General features: G+C 34.8%; 1 protein-coding gene across 5 annotated transcripts in view; it reads right to left on the bottom strand.

Moving 5' to 3' along the window:
• Positions 1–6: 6 nt before the first annotated feature.
• LOC106876440 (zinc finger protein 236) overlaps positions 7–22472 on the bottom strand; it is a 194159-nt gene continuing 171693 nt past the window's right edge. For all 5 annotated transcript variants that reach the window (XM_014924998.2, XM_014924989.2, XM_052967501.1 and 2 more), the window contains one exon: positions 7–3613. In XM_014924998.2, the coding sequence (XP_014780484.1) occupies positions 750–3554 (2805 nt within the window). In that variant the 5' untranslated portion in view covers positions 3555–3613 and the 3' untranslated portion in view covers positions 7–749. The remainder of the gene's footprint in view (positions 3614–22472) is intronic.

The raw sequence follows: 22472 nt of genomic DNA, 5'->3' as shown, positions 1-22472 counted from the left end.
GGGAGAAAAATATAAAAAGGGGGAGGGGGGTTGTAAAAAAAATAATAAGGGGAGGGAACCAATATGTTTGCAGACAAATTATCCCTGAATCCTTTCTGCCTTAACTAAATAAAGTCAAGCTACAGTGACCAATTTCTGAGATCTGTCCTAGTGAAAGATCTGATAATCAAAGATGTCGATCACAGCTGTGCAGATTGCAGAGAAATAGTCAAAACAGTGAAAGAGAGATGTCGATGCATGTGAAGAGTGAAGAAGGAAAGATCTCTTTTATATATATATATTTATATATATATATAGCAACTGGATTATATAATACAAAATGAATAATGACATTTTTCATAAAACCTTAGCCAAAAATTTGTAATTAGTTATCAGCTTTCTAATTAAGCCAAAATAGTCCCCCAACTTGCTTAACATGTTTTAGCAAAATTATGATGAAAAAATGTTTATGTATATGTATGACTGTATGTGCATGCATGGATATATGAGTGTGTCTATGTTTATATGCAAACACACACGCACATATATATATATATACATGCACACAAACATACACAAACTAATATGTTAGATTAAAAAATATATATATGTATAAACAAAAAAAAAAAAAACTAAAAAAAAAAATTATTTTCTTTCCATTTTTCTTATTCTATGCTTCATCTAGAATAGACGAAAAATGTGTCGAGGTAGGATGTGCCAACATTATTGCAATAGCATGCATCAAAATAAAAACTTAAGAGCTAGCCTTCCTACTTTAAATGTTCTGAAATATGCAAACTAAAGTATATCCTATCATGACAGTCTTCGTTACAGACTGGACAAAGATAGGGCCGGCTCTCATCTTTAACATGCAGCTTTTGATGGATGCGATACATGGCATATTCCTTGAAGTAGCATTCACAGTATTCACAGACAAACATACGTCCAGTTGTGAGCAAAGAAGAAACTGTTTCTCCATTGAACGAGCTTCCTATTTTGTCAAATTTCACCGGTGATGTCCCATTTGACACTGTAACTGGACTATAACGTAAGCTGCTCTCCTGTTTAATCAAACGGGATGCTGGCAAGTGAGCGCCATACATGTTGGCCTGGACGTTATCTTCAATTGTACGGCTACAATCACACAAATTAGTTTGAGCTTCGAAATCACGATATTCAGCTTTGGGTTGAGAGACCTTATAAGCAGAATGCTTGGTTGGCAGTAGTTCACTGTTGTTTATTTGTAAAAGTAATGGAGTGGACATTTTGCTTTCCAAAGTGGAAGATATGCTTGTAGATGAAGAGGTAGGCCGCTGCAGGTTCCAGGATGTCCTCAGCACGTCTGAGCTTTGATACTGCACATCAGGTTTGTTTTTTATGCTGAGATTGAGGGCAGTGAGTGGAGGAGAGTTTGGGGAGTATGAGGTAACGGAAGAAGTGGGTTGGATGACTGCTGAGGTAGCTAAAGGTGAATGGTATGTATGTTGAGTTGCTGAGTGTTTGTAGTTTAGGTATATACTGCCGTTGGCTATAGATTGAGGTATGGCGGATTCGGCTGAATGTGAATCATAGTTCTGACGGTTTGGGTCAGAACTATCTGGAATGACCCCTATTTGAGAAGCATAGTTCGTTTTACTAGAGTGTAGGGATGAAGCAGCAGCAGCAGCCACTTTTTTGGCTAGATTACTGGCACTGAACGCTTGTGACTGTGATATTCCAGAGTTTGAAAACAGGTCCCATATTGATGTAGCCATGATGCCATGCTTACGAGCATGCCTTCGAAGCGTAGACCCTCGAGTAAATTTTGCATCACAGACACAGCACTGATATGGTTTAATTCCAGCATGAAGTTTCAGATGAGATTTCATGTTATTTTTATATCCAAATCTTTTCCCACAGATCGGACACTCAAATGGTTTTAAGCCAGCATGTACCTTTATATGGTATTTGAGCAAGTAAGGTCGTGTGAACTCCTTACCACAATCATTGCATTTCACCTTAGCTTTAGCATCATCTTCCTCTCCTGTATTTGGTGCTACAGTAGTCTTACCACTGTCATCTGGCAGTTTGTTGTTGCTAGTTTGGCTGGCAGATCCAGAATCACTTGGTGGATCAGCCTCCTTTTTAAGTGATTCCGGATTATCCTGCTGTTCTGCAGCTTTGGGTGTAGTTGAAGAAAAGCTGGTTATGCCAGTTGCTGTAGGTTCCATTTGGGTGCTGTTGTTGTTGTCTTTAGCAGCAAAAGCATCAAAAGATTCATGTTTCTGAGTGTGGAATTTGAGACTGCTTAAAGACTCACACACCTTTCCACAATCTGTACAGATACAAGGACCTCGAGAATGCCGGCGCTGCTCATGCAGTTTCAGGCTATAGTTTCGAGTAAATGAGGACCCACACGCAATACACATAAATGGCTTTTCCCCAAGATGAGAACGTTCATGACGGATTCTCATTGCTGATTTCGTAAATCGCTGACCACAGAAGCGGCAAGTATATGGCCTAAATTTAGTATGTAATTGCTCATGCATTTGAAGCTGTTTCTGGGTATCAAACAGCTTGCCACACAAGCCGCATCGATGTTTGTTTATCATTTTAGATACTCTTCGCTCAATTCTAAAAGCTGATGAATGGGAAGCTCCCTGAGTTGACTGTTGTAAACGTGAAGATTTATGAGGACGAGCTGACAAAGAGGTTGCATTACCTTGCAACATTTGGTCCAAATGTGTTGAAGAATGGTTTTTGTATATACTGGTTTCTGAACCATCATTTTTTGGGACATCTGTCTCTGTTTTCTCAATTCTAATCGTTCTAAGAGAATCACTCTCCAAATTGGAGTGTGATTCAACATTTCCTGCCTGATCATACCTAGGTGTAGATGTAATGACAGATTCACCATTTACATCTTTGTTACTGCTACTGGATTGGGACGGAAAGTTTACCAATGGCTTTGAAGATTCCTGTTTATTACTGTCAGAATTTACATATGGGTTATTTTCAGATGAACCTGTCCGTGGTGTTGAAGTCCTAACATACATATTGAGAAACTCAGAAGGTTCTTGTTTAACAAAGACACTTTCCAAATTGGCCTGGTCAAATGACCGTCTTCGATTTGTGACAGGCTGCTTTGAAAGTTCATCTTCAACTCCAGCACGACAAGAATCAGAAGCCGGGCTAATTGAATTGGTGAGTGACGCTGGGCTTTGTGATCCAATTGCATAAAACTTGTGATCGGTTGAAGCAGTTGCTCCATTATCAACAGGTTGTTCATTCTGTTCCACTAAACTACCAGCAGCACGTAGAAGTGGACATCGCTTTTCGTGATAGCGTCTCGTTGTCGACCTGGTGAAAGATTTTCCACAGTAACAACATACCCGTGATTTTCGGGGAAAACTCTTTCTTGAATAATTATAAACACTGCCACTATAGCCATAATCGGGCATAGCAACACCACTGATTCCATAAGGAAAGGATTCACCACCATATGAGACTCGCTTCTGGACAGTTGGACTATCATCTGAAATCATGGAGGTGTTCAGGAAACTTTTGTGAAAGGCACTAGAACCTGGTAAATCCATTTCACAGGAGGATGACCCCTAGTCACAAGAACAATATTATCATAAGTAACCATTCAGTTCTGAAAAATATAGAAAAAAAAACGTAAAAGAAAATTAATTTCAACTTCAATGCATCATATAATAATAACAATAACAATAATTTGTACATAAATATTTTCATTTTAGAGCGTTAATAATGAAATCAATGTAAATGTTTTTGCCTTTCAATGTTTCTATTACAGGTGCAAATATTACACTTAGAAGCACTTGCATTTCATCACATTTTTGTAGATCTAAATCTTCCCATGATGGTGATAATGATAAAAACTATATTAGTCTTTCTACAAAACAATGAGCTGGTAAAGGGCACCAGTCTCTTTGTTTGATATGCTTGCCAATAGGCATTCTACCATGACTATTAGGGGTTAGAAACTTTAGAACTTTACATTTGCAATCATCATAAGACAAATTTTTCCTACATCTTTATAAAACCTATACCTACACCTAGGGTCTTCTTAGTCAACACACCTTATTAAAATTAGCTTATTCAACTGAAGGATTATTCCCACCTCAGATTATGAAGCTTCCCATATCATGAACTAAACAAATTAAAATATTTAAAAAAAACCTGGCACTTCTCACAAATATATTACAACACCATCCATTTCAATGATAAAGTAATCACAAGAAACAGCACTAAATTCTGTCGATAACACTACTATGGTAAAGAACAATATAAAAACAATGTTTTAGTGTGATTGGTTTCTGAAGAAACATAATTGAGATGATTACATTTGTCAACTTCCCACAACATCAAATGCACCGATTCCAAATCCTTTTACCGAAATTATATATACTCTTAAGGAAGTGAGCTGGCAGAATTGTTAACACACTGGGCAAAAATGCTTAGCAACATTTCATGTCTTTACTGTCTGGTTTCCCTTCACTCGAAATTGCTGACCTTGTGCCAAAATTACATAAACTCTTTGTAATATCAGATTGATCTTAGTCAAGTCAAAGATAGGCTGAATGGGTAAGGTATTGTTCAACCAACTGATAAGTTGTGACTTCAAATCTACTACAAGTACATTGCCACAATTCATCCAGTTGTTTGGAAATAGATACCAGGTCCCGAGAATATTCTTTGTGACCAGCATCCTATTCATTCTATAGCACTTTCAAGAAGTACCTATCAATATTTGTCAGTGAACAATAGTACAATTGTGATACTCAGTTTTAGGTTATATATACAATACCCAAGCAATTCCCATTTAAGTTGGAATAAGTCTATTATAGTCAAAGGAGGAATGGTGGTGAAACAGAGGATAGACAGAAGCTCCTTTGTCCATCATTGGATCCATGGTCAATTTTTTCCTGGCCTGTTTGTAAAAAGGAAGAGGTCATAGTTGAATGACACTAACCTTAATAAATTGCTAATACTTGAAAGAACGCCTGTCTCACCCCCATCAAACAAACTCCCCTAGTATGGGGGGAAACTCCCCTAGTATGGGGGGAAACTACCATTGACATTTCTTAAACTATAAAATATTATTGATTTAGTTTGGTCTCTGCAGATATGACATGGCACAACACTTTGGTGGTAATTATCTCACCAGTAATGAATTGTTGATTACTAATTATCGTTTCCATCAAGACAAATCATGCAACATTAAACACAGATCTAAGCAAGAATCATAAACTAGGGTTAATCTTACTTTCTTAGCATTCCTCACTACATTAACCTGAGCTCTAAATGTTGAAACACTACTACTATCATCATTATCATCATCATTTAGCGTCTGCCTTCCATGCTACCATGGGAGGGACAGTTTCACAAAAGCCGGCCAAGCAGAAGCCTGCACCAGACTTTAGTTTTAGTACTGTGCAAGTTGGCATCAATGTCTAACTTTAGCAGTTTGTATTCTTTATAGTTTCTGTGATAATGTATGTGGTCATAGTAATGATGTTTGAACATCTGATTAAGTGTGTAGTCAGCAATCAAAAACTATAAAACCTCAGTAACTATTTCAAAATAGTTGTTGCGCTGTATTCTATCAATTGACAAGCAGTTCAATACAGAGATCCAGCCTGCTATACAAGATGTTAATTGAAATTCCCTAAATTTAGAAAAAGCTCTAAAGTAGCCTGGACAGATATATGCTTAACCCTTTAGTATTCAGATTATAATATTTATTTATATATAATACTTATTTATTACCTTCGCCTTAGTGAAGGCGGAGGCATTATTTTTAGTTGTGTTTGTTTGTGGATAAGATATCTCAAGAACCGTTGGATGGATTTGGATGAAACTTTCAGGGATGTTTGGTCTCATAACTGGCATGAGCTGATTAGATTTTGGGATCAATTCGGTACCAGACAAAGATTCTGGATTATTTTTCCTGTTCTTTTCAAATAATTTTTGAAAGCAGTCAGGTTCATTTTTAGTATTCTCATTTGTGAGAGCAGTTGAGTTTATTTCAGATATTCCCATTTTAAAAATCATCTCTAGCTAATCGTTGAGAAGACGTTGGTGTGGCCTTGGTGGAGGTTTGCACTCTCTGAGTGCTCTAGTTCATATTGTTTTGAATTAATCCTGCATTTTCTTGTAGCTTCAAGAGTTTGATGATGTGGTCATTTATTTTTAGAATGACATTATAGAGTAGGTGTGAGGGGCCAGATCTGACTAGTTTGAACATAAAGCAGGAAGAATATTTTGGTTGGATATTGCCAGTTTAAAAGCTAATGGACTAAACTATATAACTGCCATGTCATAACACAACACAGCTTTAACATTTCTTTTTATTTAAAGGCATTATGTATTCATGTTATTTATACAAACAATACTTGGGGGGAAAATTTAGCAGCATATATTTCATTTATATACTCTCTCAGTATGTGCAGATTTGTCAAGCTGTCCACTACACAGAGAAAGCTATTTTCTTTATTGATTGTACTAATGTTAGTTGGAATCACAAACCTACTCATAAACAACTAGTTACTTGCCATAGCTTGATGACTTTACAAGCTAGTAGAATTGGGTGACCAGGTAGGAGCAGTGCATTTCTTGTAATTAGGAAACATCAAATCCATTGGACTTACTGAACCTACAGTTCAAGTAAGCACTGGTTAGCACTGACAACTAATTTCTAACTTAATTAGCCAGTAACTATTGAATCCAAAATGAAACAAGGGCCATAGGATTGATAATCCAAATCTGAGCGGTAGATGACATATTAAAACCTAATTTGACAATATTCATTTGATTCTTGTAATTACTAAGCTTGTAGTTCACTGAAGGCAATTATTACCCTTTGGTGCTTATGGTTATACCACAAATAAAATTCACCAGATAAATGACCATGAAATTTGATAATACAACCTATTTAAGAAAAACAGTAGTTCTGGTTTTAAAACAAAAAGTAGTGTTAGCTATTTAAATTCCATCTTTACTTTAAACAGCACTATTTAATTATCATGTAATTGACAAACTTAGATTTCAGCCAATATTATCCAAAGACACCATTAGATACTATTAAGTTAGCCGAAACCTTGTCTAATTCATTAGTGTCACTGTAAAACATCCAGATTAGAAACTTGACTGCTGATAAATTCTAATGCTTTTGTTTGAAAATTTAAAACATAATATTGTCAATCAACTAAGAAATATATCCACAGAAGAGCAGCTACAAAAAATAAATACAAGACCTACTCTCCTAGTTATGGCATTTGGTAGGCCTATTTTGCAGTCTTTATCCTTCCTATTGTCTAGCACAGTGATGGCATTTGAAAATTTTTATTTCTTTAATAACCCCGTTATTGGAGTATTGCATATTTTTATACATGTACTTTACTAGTTGCTGTGTAGTGGAACTGTACCTAAACCTGCCTGGTTGCAAAGGGAGTTTTTTTTTAACCACACAGCAATGCCTGAGCTATGTAAATTATTTTTAAACATTATATGCTGTTTCACTTAGTTTACATACAAATAAGACTTAATATTAGAAAATGCATGAGCACTTGTTTGGGAGTGACTACAGCCATGTTGAATTCTATTGGTTGATATTTTAAGTTATTGCTTTCATTTCGGACGTAGAAAGTTTACTACAGCAAACTACATTTTGGAAAAACAAGTTAACTATGCTGCTCATGAAGATCATTAATCATTAACATAACCTTATGTACCCTTATTTTTGAGTATTCTTTCTACCTTTAAACCCCACTCTATATAGTATTTCACATGAGATAAGTAGAATGCAAGAAATTGTTGAGGTGCAGTTAAAGCCACTTAGCTAAAAACTCTCACCAAAATGTCCCACAACCTAAATACCAAAGAAGAGAAGAGAGGGTGTTAACAAAAATAACTTTCAGTTGCTGCCATGCATCATGTCAGTAGCTTCATTTTCTAACAGATATCAGAGCCCAAAGGGCAAATTATTATGTATTAATACAGTAGAGATTTGGTTCATAATGAATGAAAAGAATTGAAATGTTGAAGGAAGAAAATGGAAAATAACAATGCATTTATGATTTCCAAGACCAATGAATTAACAATGGGCCATAAACTCAGCTCAAAGAGAAAATCATTGCATAAGTTTGATTGTAGTTTTATAGTTAAGATTGCTCCAGTAATTTTGAATAATTTTTAGGATGTCAGATGTCCAACTGCTCTATAAGTCAAATTCCATATGTTAATGGTGATTAAAAGAATCAGGCATGTGTTGCTGGTACTGAAGTAGCTATATATTTCCAAAAGACAACATAGTGCTCCAGCATGGCAAAAGCAAACTTTAAAAAAAAAAAGTGAATTAAAAGATTTGAACTCAATCTTTAGCCCAAAGCCCAACCTTGATCAGTATTTCCTAAATACCAAATTATCATGATACATTTTTTGATATTGTATTTGGGAGATAGAAAGAGAAAGAGAGAGAGCGAAAGCATATATGCATAAGCACGAGTCATTATAAAATATCAAGCTTACTATATTCCAAGGATCTCAACACGAACCTTTTATGAAATTATGGATATGACCTTCAGTTTGTTTTTGTTTCTTAAAATTTTTTTTTTTAATATTTCTTGCCAATTTCATTCCAGTAAGAAAGTACAATCTACATTGCCTTTCATGGTTTTGAATATTTCAATCCATTACCAATGCATTGTGAATTACCATCAAGTATTGGTACTATGATCATAAATAAAAGCATTAGCGCTAGTGATCTTCATAGCAAAATAATGAATGAAATAGTACTGGGTAACTAGTATGAACTCAAATGAAGGATAGGCATTTTGTTTAACCCTGTAGCATTCAGATTACCTTGTCAAATGTAATGCTTATCTATTCACATTTTTTGAATTAATCATGCATTATCTTGTTGCTTTGAGATTTTACTGATGGAATTGTTTACTTTTAGAATTACATTGCAGGGTAGGTGTGAAAGGCTGGATCAGGCTAATCTGAACATAAAACAGGTGAGACATTTAGGCCAGATATGGTTAGTTTAAATGCTAAAAGATTAAGCATACAAAGTGATAGCATGAATTTGTCAAAATACCAAATACATGGTCTACTGTGATAGCTTACTTGAAAAGCTAATGCTTAACAGATCAAAGTTTTTGTCACTCAACAATGAAAAAGTAAGTGCTTACAGGGAAACCTATGTAAAGTTATAACTAACAACAGCACAAAATGTTAAATTAATCTTCTAGATATCATCTGCATCTAAAATCATTCCAAGCTCCAAATAACCAAACCATCTGAAACTACACATCACAATGTTTATATAAAATTAAAAAATAAATTATGTAAAACAAAGCAAAATTTCATTGCTTTTATTTAAGAATTTCTGAAATTATGTTCCAATAAATAAAAAATTTACAACTATTCTACGTAATCTCACTAAATAATTTTTTAATTACAAACAAAAAAAGAAAGAAAATTAAATAATTCTATATTATCAAATGTGAAGAGATAGCAAATTTATATACTCTCCTACTTAATAACTGCTTAATTACCTTCAGTCTTGTTGCAGTTTAGTGAACTTAGAAATATAACCATGTGAAACTGCACAAAACTTGTAATTTAAAGTAAGGTAGGAAACGAGCATTGCATATGTCAATAGAACACTAGTATAAAGCAACACACAACCAGCAGTTCACTTATCATAGCTAATTTCTACCTTCCATCTAGCTGACGAATGTAGTAGGTAGGAGAGGGGTAGAAAACAAGCACAAGCTATCTTTATCCTTTAGTACTACAAATGAAAGAACACTGTACTTATGCTGGGATATTACTAATCTAGCATGCACCAACAGTACTTATGCAGTCAAAAATAGCTATCAGAAAAGTGACACATTCTCTAAGCCATTGCATTAATTCACTCTAATATTCTACTTTCATCTTCTCAATTGCTGTGCTACTCTCTCTCTCTCTCTCTCCAACCAAAGTAGAATGGAGCACTTATTTTGCTTTTATGAGCTGAGCAAGCCATTAAGAATTAGCCAGTAATTCAGTAATAACCAAGCTAGTGAAATTAATCACCAAGTAAAATATTATTGTTATCACTAATGTATATATATATATATATATCTGTGTGTGTAAGAGAGAGAGGCATATGATTATTAAGATAGTAAGTAAAAGTATTGAGTCAAATTACATAAATTTTGCTCAATGAAAATCAGAACGAGAAGTATTACTCCAGATAGGGCAATCAATCATTCAACCAAAATTGATTAAAAAACAATAAACCAATAATAATTTGAATTAGCTTTTATTCGGCCAAATGAAAAGGCTAAGAGGATGGAAAACACACACACACATACACTTCCAGAAAATAAGTATCTTTTCTGCTAATTCAACTTACCACATTGATAGAGCAATTTCTCTTTCAAAGAACAGGTTTAATGTTTAATAGTTAGAAAAAAAAAAAACTATCAAGGTTATTGAGTGTAGCAAACCTTGGCTTAAAATAGCCACATGGATAAGAGGGTGGGGCAGGTGGTAAAGGGATAACTTTGCTTCTAATTATATATTGTGGAAAATGCTGTTTAAAATGGACAGATGAGATTGCTCTATTTTCATCCATTTGCATGGCCTTTGGTTTACCAAGAGTTGGTTTGAATTTATCTTAAGATGCAAAACTATTATGTTAAATAATGTTTTTACTTAGTGTAATAAGAAGCAAATAGTAAGAAGCAGAAAGAGGGTAGGGGTCAGACTCCCTAAAAATTGGTATATTTAGAGAGGATCCAACAACTGTCATGATAACTATGTTTTAACAGAAGATAATCCTACTATACAGGTTATGTCTTTATAGCCACCAATTCACTCTAGAAATACCAACATAGATCACAATATAAGAAGGTTCAATTTTTGTTCTTTGAGCACAACAAAGACTTTTCGATATTGTTTCACACACATACACACACACACCATTGCTAAAATTGGAAGGACAAGAATAAGAACCACTCAAACGTGAAGCTAGAAATCAGCCAGCCATAAAGCTAAAGTATACTATCTCCGATAACAACTTTCGCCTGTAACTCAATTTGTGAACATGTTCAATCTATGTTAAATATAAATAGAAATTGTTCAAATTCACTATAAAAACAAATCATGAGAAACATTTTAATATCAGTTATATCTATATACAATTCTACAATGTTCTGCTTTCTGATTCCCCCAATAATTTCTTAAAATGTATGCTGTCAACTATAAATGCCAATCCATTAGAACAGCTATTTCGCCATCTTACACATTACAATGCTTATTCATCGTTTACTTGTTTCTGGTCATTGGACTGCAGCCATGCTGGGGCACTGCCTTGAAGGGTTCCAATAAATAGAACCTAACCCTAACTCTAACCCACTACTTAATTCTTTTTCAAGTCTCATACTTATTCTATTGGTCTCTTTGCCAAACTGCTTAGTTGTGGGGACATAAACAAACCAACACTGGTTGTCAAGTGACAGCAGGGGACAAGCAGATGCAAAGACACACCCATATCTACAATACACTATATGCATGCATACATACACAAAAACAGGCCTCCACATACGTTTCAGTCCACCAAATTCACCATGGTGTACAGTAAGGCTGAACCCCAAACTACAGGCTTGCAAAGTGAGCTTCTTAACCACACAGCCATGTTTAGAAGAAAACAGAGACAAATATGATCTTTAAAATAAAGAAAAACATTCGGTAAAATATATTTTGCATACCTTTAAAGCTAAAGTGCCAGTCTCTCAAGAATATCATTCAAGTTATAGCGTATTCACACCAGCTGCAGTTAGTAATAAAGCTTAGTTATGAAAACTAGTAGTTCATATTCATATTTTATGTCTCATTGCAATACTTATTTTTAAAGTATCTTAAAGTATATATCACTTGCAAATAAGTCTCTTCTGGGAGAGTATCCACTTACAAAACAAAACTGTTTGTATGAAATTAAGCAGATAAACCAAGCCATTTAGTTTTAACGATTGTTCCTTTTCATTCTAATAACCAAAATTTAAGGCCTTCACACATGAAAAAAGGAGAACTGTGATGGTGCAGCATCCTCCCCAAAGCAATGGTGTTTAGTTTCATATTGCACCTCACAGAAATTATTACATTATGGTGGAGTTTGTCACACAATACAGGCTGGTTCTTTTATTAATGAAAGGCAGTGTTTTCCAAAGAGGGTTCCTTGAGAAAATTCTGAAATAAGCTGGCGCTTGATTTATTTTATAAACTTCAGGAGTTTGCTTGGCAACCCCATGGTTTTGGGTTCAGTTCTACAGTGCATCAAGTTAGGCATCTTTTACTATAGCTCTGTGAGTGAATTTGGTAGATGAAAACTATGTGGAAGCCCACTATATGTACGTGTGTCTTTGTGTCGTCCCCCACCTCCTCACAACTTGACAACAGGTGTTCTTGCAACACGAATTCATAAAATATTTACCATTTTCAAAATATTACAAGTTATGTGGTTAGAAGGCTCCAAGACAAAATAAGTTTGGAAGCAAAGCTATTAGTGTGGAGGTTTTTTAAAAATTTTACTGCTTCTATATCGATTAGGTTTTGTCACTTAGATTCCATCCTATTATATCATAGAGGTATGGTCTCCAATTAGATCTGCTGGCTACAATTAAGATTCTTACAAAAAAGCCATTTTCATTTCCTACCCCTCAAATGATGTTTAAACCAATTAGCATTTAAATTGGCCACCTCCAACCAAAATGTTGTACCTGTTTTATGTTCAAACCAGCTAAATCTGGCTTCACATACCGACCATACAATGTCATTCTAAAGATAAACAATCACATCATCAAAATCTAGAAGCCATGAGATAATGCATGATCAATTTAAAACAATGTGAATGAATACTAAATAAGGTAATCTGAATGCTAAAGGGTTAAAACTTAGTAACTCTATGCATTAAAAATTTTTTTTTATCTTTATATAATTATTGCCAAAACCAGGTTTTCAGCAGATAAATGATTAAATATTTTGTTACCATATTTCTGTTGAATACAAATGGTGATTACTAAGCTAGTGTTTGGAACATCAATTAACATGAAATTTTGGCATGAGACTTTAACTTAGATCACTTTAAAACAAGGTTGTATCATAGAATCAGGAGCAGTCTCAGACAGGTTAGTATCAAAAAGGTTAAAGCCATGTTGGCAATAGCCATACTTTTGATATTCAAAGTGTTTAGGCTTAGTTTGCTATGGATTTATTAAAATTTACACTTTCTCTCCTGTGTTTTACTGAATGATATATATAAAAATAAGGTTGTGTGATTGGAAAAATTACTTAACATGCAGCAAATTTATGGGTTGTTTTTCACTATATTACCTACAATTTTTATGAATACTAATCTGCCAACTGAAGGAGCTTCTTATATGGTAACTTGATATTTTCAGGTAGAAGCCAGCTCTCTCTCTCAAATCATCTGCTTTATAAAATGGAAGGACATTCTGGACAATGTAAACTGGATAGATAAGATGATTATGGCTGAGCTTGGACTAAACATCAACAAATCATCACAAAATTCAAACCTTTTTAAAATTAATGTGAAAATTTCCTTTGTAGCAATTTTTTTTAAAAACAAATATTTTCCAGAGATGTATAGGTACAGGTGTAGTTGTGTGGTCTTGGGTTCAGTAGAACACTATGTCTAGCCATGGGAAAATATTACCGTACTTAGAAACAAGAAGGCATCTAACTGTAGAAAATATGCCTCAACTAAGTCCATCTGACCCATGCAAGCATGGAAAAGTGTATGTTAAATGATGATGATGTTTGTCTAAGTGTTTTGAGGCAACCAAACGTACCAGCTCACCAAAAAAATGGAGCATTTAATTTTAGTGCAGGATTTGTAGAACGCGTATTGAATATTCCATCAGCAGTGATACAAAGATACAAATTACCTGGCAGACAGTTAGAGTAATATGTTTAAGTGTTCAAAGAGAAATTTAATTAATCAACAGTCTATGATGGTTTTATATAAATAGCACAATTCCTGCATTATTTACCATACATTGACAGCCACACACAACCTTCATGAATAAATATTAAATATATCAAAGCATACACTGCCTCAACTCAGAAATAGCACACAATTTAAAACCATATTAACGAGTCTATTTTATCAGCTTTCACTGTAGTTTATAACAAAAATGGCACTCCTAGGACAAGACTTGCTCTGCAAGACCAGAAAATCTATTTAGTCTCAGGAATAAATAATATACTCACTCTAGGGTATAGATATACTCCTCATCAGGGTTATCATCACCATCATCATTTAATGTCCATTTTCCATGCTAGCATGGATTGGACGGTTTAACAGGGTTTTTATAGCTGGAGGCCCTTCCTAACACCAACCACCTTACAGAGTGAACTGAGTGCTTTTTACATGGCACCAATGCTGGCAATGCGTTTTTAGTATGGTCTTCACAGATAGATGCCATTCCAAATGCCAACCATTTTACAATGTGGTCCTGTGTATATATACACATACCTTCTGGACTATTACTTCATTAGTTATCAATCAATACTCAACCACAAACACACTTTGGCTGCAACCACCGTGTCTTATACTGCCCCTCTAAACTTGCCAACTCTGTACTTTACCTAATTCCTCTTCTACTATAATACCTGCATAAGCAATTTTTAATCAGGGTCTTCTACTATAACCCTGAGCCAACCAAAACTTTTTGAGTAGATCTGGTAGACAGAAAGTGAAAGAAACCTTTTTTTGTCTCCTTGTCTTGACTTAAGCAGTGTCCTTCATTTCCAATCTTCAAAAAAAAAAAGTCTGGTCATAGAGAAATATTACTTCACTTAGAAGCAAGTGAGGGTTGGTGAGAGGAAAATCTTCAAATTGTCTGACCCTTGTGAGCACCTAAAAGTGGATGATGATGATGATGATGTTCATGTACTAATAGACATTAGTATGCTTAGTTATAATAGTTGTCTGAATGGCTGTCTTATGGTTTTTGTTTTATTATTGGATTGCTCTCGAAGAAGGGTTCGTGCCAATACCTTGTGCAAGGTTTCCAAATCAAGCCAGCCCAATGCTGTTAACATTCTGCTTGAAATGCTGCAGGAAAAATGTGCAAAGAGAAAATTTGAGATGGATGATGATCTGGGAAAGGGGGATTCAATGTAATGGCAAATATGAGGGTCTGAAAAGGAGTTGATAGATTATGGCTGATGAAAGGGAGAGCTTGAGTAAAGGCAGCAGGGGAGTAAAAATAACTGAAGTAATACAGGTCATCATCAACTTTATGTCGATTGCCGTACCAGCTCCCGGCAGCAATAATAGATAGTCCAGTTGAAATTTATTGGGGTTAATTTCTTAGAAATTAACCAGTCTACGGATGATGTCAGCTAACAAATGTTTTTCCTGTGCTTGGTTATTGATCGCTACTCTGTTGGATGACTATCCTGTTGCAGACACATCAGGGCAACCTTGTATTTGTTTATAAGACGACTGCTTGACACTTTGATATTTTTGACTAACGCCAGCACAATAGTATAATACAGAATGCGGTGTGACTTTTAACTGAGAATGTACCTTAAGAATGTACAAATATAAAACAAAGCTACATAGGTCTAGAGACCAACTTATGACCAGTCAGTCAGAACCAATTGTGGTCTTCAAATTTACAAAAATTATTCCCAGAATAAATATATAAAGTCATACAAATGTTTATTTACATCACATGTGATCCTACTTTTGAGACTCTAAAATGATGAAAGATGGGTATATTTCAATGTTTCATCATTCTATTTTATTTTTTATTTGCAATATAAACACTGCAAGACCATGTGGCCAAGAAGTTTGCTCTGTAGTTGCATGGTCCCAGCAGCACCTTGGGAAGGTATCTCCTACAATAGTTTTAGGTCAACCAATACCGCATGAGTGAATATGGTAATGGAAACTGTTCAGAAACCCAATATATCATCATTTAACATCCATGCTCTAAGCTGACCTGGGCTTGATAAGATCTGACTGGCCAGAGGACTGCATTGAGCTCCAATGTCATGTGTGTGTGTGTGTGTGAATACACACACACATATATATGTGTATGTATACACACATGCATAATTACATACATACATACAAGTGTAGGTTTATTTAACTATAAATTTGCATTCTGGTGCTTCAATAAGTGCCAGACTTAGAAAATATATATTGAGGTTGAACTGAATTTCTAAGAAACCCTTCAAAGTGGTGACCCAGAATGGCTGCAGTCCAATGACTGAAACAAGTAAAGAATATATATATAGTTGTATGTGAATGAAGGAATTTAATTATAGACAATCCTTGCCTATAAATAATATTATAAAAATAGCATAAAACCATAGTAAAATGGCTTAATTCCCCTTAAAACGGCAAAATGTGAAGCAAAACAAAAATTTTATGATTATTTTCATTAATAACTAAAGTGTTAATGTTGGTTAATAATAAAAGCCATATTATATACCTGCTTGCACAAATACTAGTGAGCTATTTTTGAATTGCTGTATTTCTGGTGAAGATTAAAAAAAAAAAGAAAAAGAAAAATGCTTCCTCTCCTCTGTATGTGTGGTAAACGTGCACGCACACGTGTGTGTAAACTTAGTTGCTGCCAAAAAACAACTCCTTCCTACTGCAAAAAAAAAGTTTGTGTTATATTCATAGAATGTGATTCTTGTATTTGGAAGGGCACCATTAGGGATGTGATTCATTATCAGCTGGCTCTACAAACAGCAGCAGTAGCAGCAACTATCTGAAATCAAGCTTTCTTTCTAGTTGTGCTGCTGGCGTTTTTCTTCGTTTATTAAACAACTATACCATACCATACCATACAAGTTAACATGTAAAGGGCAACACTGCAGTAATTTCGCACCCAACCATGGTATTATTGTAAATTTGGATACAATAAAAACTGGGTAGCAAAGAACACACAACTCAGGCACAAATGAAAGAATTGTTATTAATAATGAGTGGAATTATCTATGAAATATTTGATATTTTATTATTACTGGAATTAGATCCTTTTAAACTCATTTGTTACCATATTTCTGTTAAAATAGACTGCCTTTCTTTCAGTAAGTTTTGAAAACAATGAATTTATTGAAATAACTTTGTCATTATTAATCTGATGTTTGGAAAATAAAATTAACATGTAATTTTAATTGGATCACTTTAAAATAGGGAATTTGTACCACAGAACTAGGGGCAATCTCAGATGGGCTGATATTGAAAGATTAACTCTAGTATTACTGACTAATCCCAAGTAATAAAGTAGAACTGGAAGAAACTAGTGATGTTCTGCCTCAGCAAAAAGTAATACAAAATAGTTCAAACAGTGGAATATCATTTATACATGATGAGAGGCTTTCATGTTTTGGATATTTATCTTTCTTTGGAGAGGGAGAAAAAAAAATGAAGGTTTTTGATATTGAGGAATGAAAAGGAGAGAGAGAAGATCGAGCTGGTGTAAGTAGTAAAAGAGATGTGAGAACATGTGGAAATTGTACGAGTGATCAAAATAGTAGCAGAGAGATACAGATTAATTAAAATGGTAAGGACCAGCCAAATGAGGTGGGAGATGAGGAACAAAGGGACATATACATTGATAACCAATAATCCTAACCTGTAAAGAGGGGAGGAGCTGACAAGAATGGTTAAAACAATGAACTGATAACAGAATTGGTAAAAGAATTAAGTAGTTGGTGGGCTGTAGGAAGTGAAATTGTTAGATGTTGTCAGAATTGTTTAAAAACAAAATTACACAGAAAAGTTTAGCAGTCTATGATAAGAGCTAGCAGAGTGGAGAAAGGGTTGCAGTTATAAAAATAGAATAGTTAGACGGTGCAATATCAACAACACAAACACACACATTATACAGGTACGCCATTAATTTTTCAGCACTCTTGGTTTCAGACCTTTGCTGGATTATCTGTTTTGCAGGATTAAAAAAAAGCAAGTAGTAGAAGTAGTGGTAATTTGGAGTAAATTCCTAGCAGGTTGCTTTCACATTATTAAGAACTTTTTTGCTAGAAACACTCTTCCAGCCATTCAACTATAAGGTGAAGGTGTAAATGTTTCAAACAAAATCTAATGCCTCTCTTCAAACATAACTAAAGGGCATAGATTTACCTTTTCCTCTTTCATGCTTAGTAAGTTATCAAATAATTTGCTCTTCACTAAAAGAGAAGGTCCTAAAAGGATTAGATTTAGTTTTAAAATTTTGCCTCTCCATACTATTATAGTCAGATGTAGGGAGAGTGTTTCTGGTCCATGATACGTCACTAGTGATTAAAGAAATGTGTGTCAAGAAGATTTGGCGGTGAAAAAAGCTAATTGGTTGCTGGAAATTTAAGTGTCCTCACATAATTATGTCACAATTAAAAGAGGTATCATATCATCATCATCATCATCAGCTAGAAAGCAGGAGGTCGACCTCTGTGTGTGTGTGTGTGCATGCATGCATAACATGTAGACATATCTGCATTTCTTTAGACTTACTGTGAAAAATATAAATAAGTACATTTGAATGTAGTTTTTGTACAGAGAAAGATTATTGGGATTATCTTTAACCTTTTTGCATTTAAACTGGCCATGTAAGCTCCAAATATTCTGTTTTATGTTCAAACCAACTAGCTCTCATCTCTCACACTTACCCTACAATGTCATTCTAAAAATAAACAATCACATCATTTTGAAGCTTTGAGATAAAGCATGATTAATTCGAAAACAATGTGAATAAATAAGCATTACATATAACAGAGTAATCTGAATGCTAAATGGCAAGGATTTTTCAGAGATGAACAAGTCTGGCTACTGATTTGATCTGAGATTGTGTTGAAAGTAAGTGTAGTGGAACTGTAGCAGCAACCAGGCCACAGTGAGTGAAAAAAAAATTTTTGACACCGAATAATAAATGTTTAAGTGAAAATAAAAGTTTTTGTGTGTCTTTGAACGGCTAATATGTATCTTCATACTGTAATTGCTCGCAAGATTATTTAACCATTAGAAGAGTAATTCTCATGGTTGACAAAACATCAGGGTATGTCCCCACTGATGATCTATGAAACAACTCATAAAAACAATCCCAATTATTTTTCTGTGAGCAGAGAGAACATTCAAATGTAGTTACATTGTTTACCTTTTCACATTGAAAGTTTTGGAAAAGGAGTGGCTGTGTGGTAAGTAGTTTGCTTCCCAACCACTTGGTTCTGGGTTCAGTCTCTTCTGCTATAGCCTCAGGGCCAACCAAAGCCTTGTGAGGGAATTTGGTAGACAGAAACTGAAAGCCTGTCATATATGTGTGTGTGTCCTCCCTACCATCGCTTGACAACCGATGTTGGTGTGTTTATGCCCCTGTGACTTAGTGGTTTGGCAAAGGGGACCGATAGATAAGCTAACAAAGAATAAGTTCTGGAATCGATTTGTTCAACTAAAAAGGCAGTACACCAGTATGGCCACAGTCAAATGACAAACTAATAAAAGAATACATCTACTGTATATATGCTATGTTGATGCGTAAATATTTGTTATTTAAATATGCACACATACAGACATGTGCATAAACTACATACATCCTGAAACAACCTTACAATTTCTCAATGAATTTTGACCAAAATTATTGGAGATGTATAAAAAGGAGTGGAACATCTCTCAGACAATATCTGTACATTTTGAAATATGTATGCTTAGCTGGACACGCCCACATAGTGACACATATACCTTTGAGTTCAATAAATTATCATAACAGCAATATCAAATAGTTTATACCCATAATTACATATAAACTGCCTTTCTCTTTCTAGGTTTTCAACAAACATTTCATTACAAATAAGATTCACTTTCTGCCACTAAATGCTAAAATCGAAACTTGGGGGCCAATTATATACATACTTTTGATGATGAAAAAGGTGTAGTAAACAGAATGGAAGCATTTGAAAGTGCTTGGTTACAAGAGAAGCTTAATGTTTTAAAGGTTACACATATTTTTGTCCCTTTTAAAGGAGAGGATTAGCAAAGATAATGATAGTAAGAGGGTCCAGAGGAAAGGAAATGACAGTTGCAGAGGCAAGTGTAGACATGTAAAGAGCTGTAGAAAAGTAAAACTCCTTAGGATAAAAGAGTTTCTGTTAAGAACCTGAAGATTTGAGTTCACTAATGATACAGGGTAACCTTATGCAAGGAAAATATGGTGCATTTCCTTAGACATGAAAAGAAAATCCAAGTTTTTACAACAAATCCAAAGGAGTCATAAAAACTGTGACAAAAAGGGCAGTGGTCCTTGTGTGAGAAGGATGAAAGAAATAAAAGTCAAGGTAGGAATGTGAATCAGTATTTTTATAGGGAACAAAAGTATTGGAAATGGTAAGGGTAAAATTATAAAGATGGATGGAAATAGTTGATGAAACAAATGAAGGCAAAGATTTTGTTTCTGGCTGAAGCAATGGTGCCATTACAGTCACTACTTAACAAGTGTAGAATTCAAGGGCAGATCCAATAAAATGAACAAAGATCTGAACCTCGAAAAGGTTGGTGTAATTAAGAGTATCTTAATCTCCATGGCCACCCCTGGTAGTTTGTTGTTTAATACTTATCAGAGAAAAGTGGAGCTGGGTCCAAGTAAAGGGTAGAGGAAAAGAAATACTTAAGAGCTCTTTATCACTGGGGATGAAAGTGTACAAGGATTTTATACCTATGGTGAATAAGAGTTGCACAGGTCTAGTGGGGTAGAAAGAGGAGTTACAAAAGTTAAGGGCATGATTGGTATACTTGGTGAGAGCAAAGGTTGATAGGAGTTTATCACTACAGAAAGAAGAAAGTTCAGTGGGACAATTAACTATAGGCAGAGATGAAGTGACCTGGATGGTTGGTTTGTGCAACTTAGGGAGAAAATAGATTGTAGAAGTAGGACTTACACTGATGGTGAGGGTTAGCTACAGTGGAAGGGAATGCAGAGAAAGAGATCACACACTTCAAAACCAGTACTTTTATAAGATAGCAGTTTCTGGATTTTGAAGTGTGTGATCTTTAGGTAATCTATATTGCTAAGCTGACAGGATATTCTTCTGGTAAAGGGCAGTCTGCTAAGCAACTACAACACTACCATTGTTGGCTAGTTTGACTGTGAGGTCACTATGCATTTGAAGCTACTGAAGCATGTGGAGTTTATCAACAGTGACACTAAATCATTTTAAAAGCTTTATAAAAAGAATTAAATACATCCAAATTGTAACACTGCTACAGACACAAGTCATGAGACCATGTAGAGCAGCACTGTTTAACCCTTCCAATACCAACCTGCCTGAAACCGCCTCTGACTCTGTAATACAAATGTCTTGTTTTCAAAAGTTCTGAATTAAAATCTTCCACTAAACCAAATCTTCCACCTTAGTCACAATTTATGTTCCTAACACTAGCTTAATGGTAACCAAGTTATTTTACTAACTTCTTTGTTACATTTAAAATTAATTGAAGAAACACAGAGCATCTCAACAGAAATATGGTAACAAAAGGGTTAAGCCATCACTGTATTGCTTGACTTAGGACAACACATGGTATGAAAATGAAGATCAAACTCAGTTTGTTGGTAAATAAAGATTAGAACCTTTGCCTAGAAGGGAACATTCAGAAACCCACAAGAGTAAATTATCCCAATTCTTATATTGGCAACTATGCTTTTAGAAAATCCACCTCCTCTACTAATTAGGTCACTTATGTAATAAAGAGATATCAAATGAGAGCCTTCTGGAGGAATCTATTTCACATGTACTTGCACTGCTAACCACTTCTGAGATCCTACTTCACATCTTCTGTATTCATAGAACACCTTTTGACTCTAGATATTGATTTAGCTGTAAGAACTAGGTCAGCACCTTCAAGTAGTTTCTTTCAGGCAGCTAGTCCTAAACTTCTGTTATGACCTGGAGGAATGTAGTAAGAGGGGTGAGAACCAAACTCTGACCTACACAAAACTGTATGCTAAATTCTTTGTTAAATTCATTTTTAATTCTAATTTTGATTGTGGCATCTATGCACATGGTTTGCACGGCTCTTTTAAACCAGTTACCAAGCTAAGATTTAAGTGGAAAAAATTCAGAGAGATGTTACCTCTGCTGGCAACAAAAGATTTTGCTCTCAGAGTGAAGAGAAGATTGTATGAGTACTAAGAGCAATTCTGCATGGTAGCAAAATGCGGAACTTCAGTAATGATATGCGACTACAAGAAAGAAACAAGCTGAACCTGTTCTGCTGGATGCATAATATCACTATGTATGATTGCCAGAGCACATATAAACGGAGAGAAAAATTGGATACAAGAGGAGTCAGATGTAATGTACATAAAAGACTTGTACAGGCATATGATATATATGAAAGATGTCAGTTATAAAAAGTACTGAGAATTTCAAGTGGATGGAATATGTAGAAGAGCAAGAACCAG

Source organism: Octopus bimaculoides, chromosome 4, assembly GCF_001194135.2.
Source record: "Octopus bimaculoides isolate UCB-OBI-ISO-001 chromosome 4, ASM119413v2, whole genome shotgun sequence".
NCBI lineage: Eukaryota > Metazoa > Mollusca > Cephalopoda > Octopoda > Octopodidae > Octopus > Octopus bimaculoides.
Note: the sequence above shows the minus strand (reverse complement) of the source record. Positions and strands in the feature narration are given on the sequence as shown.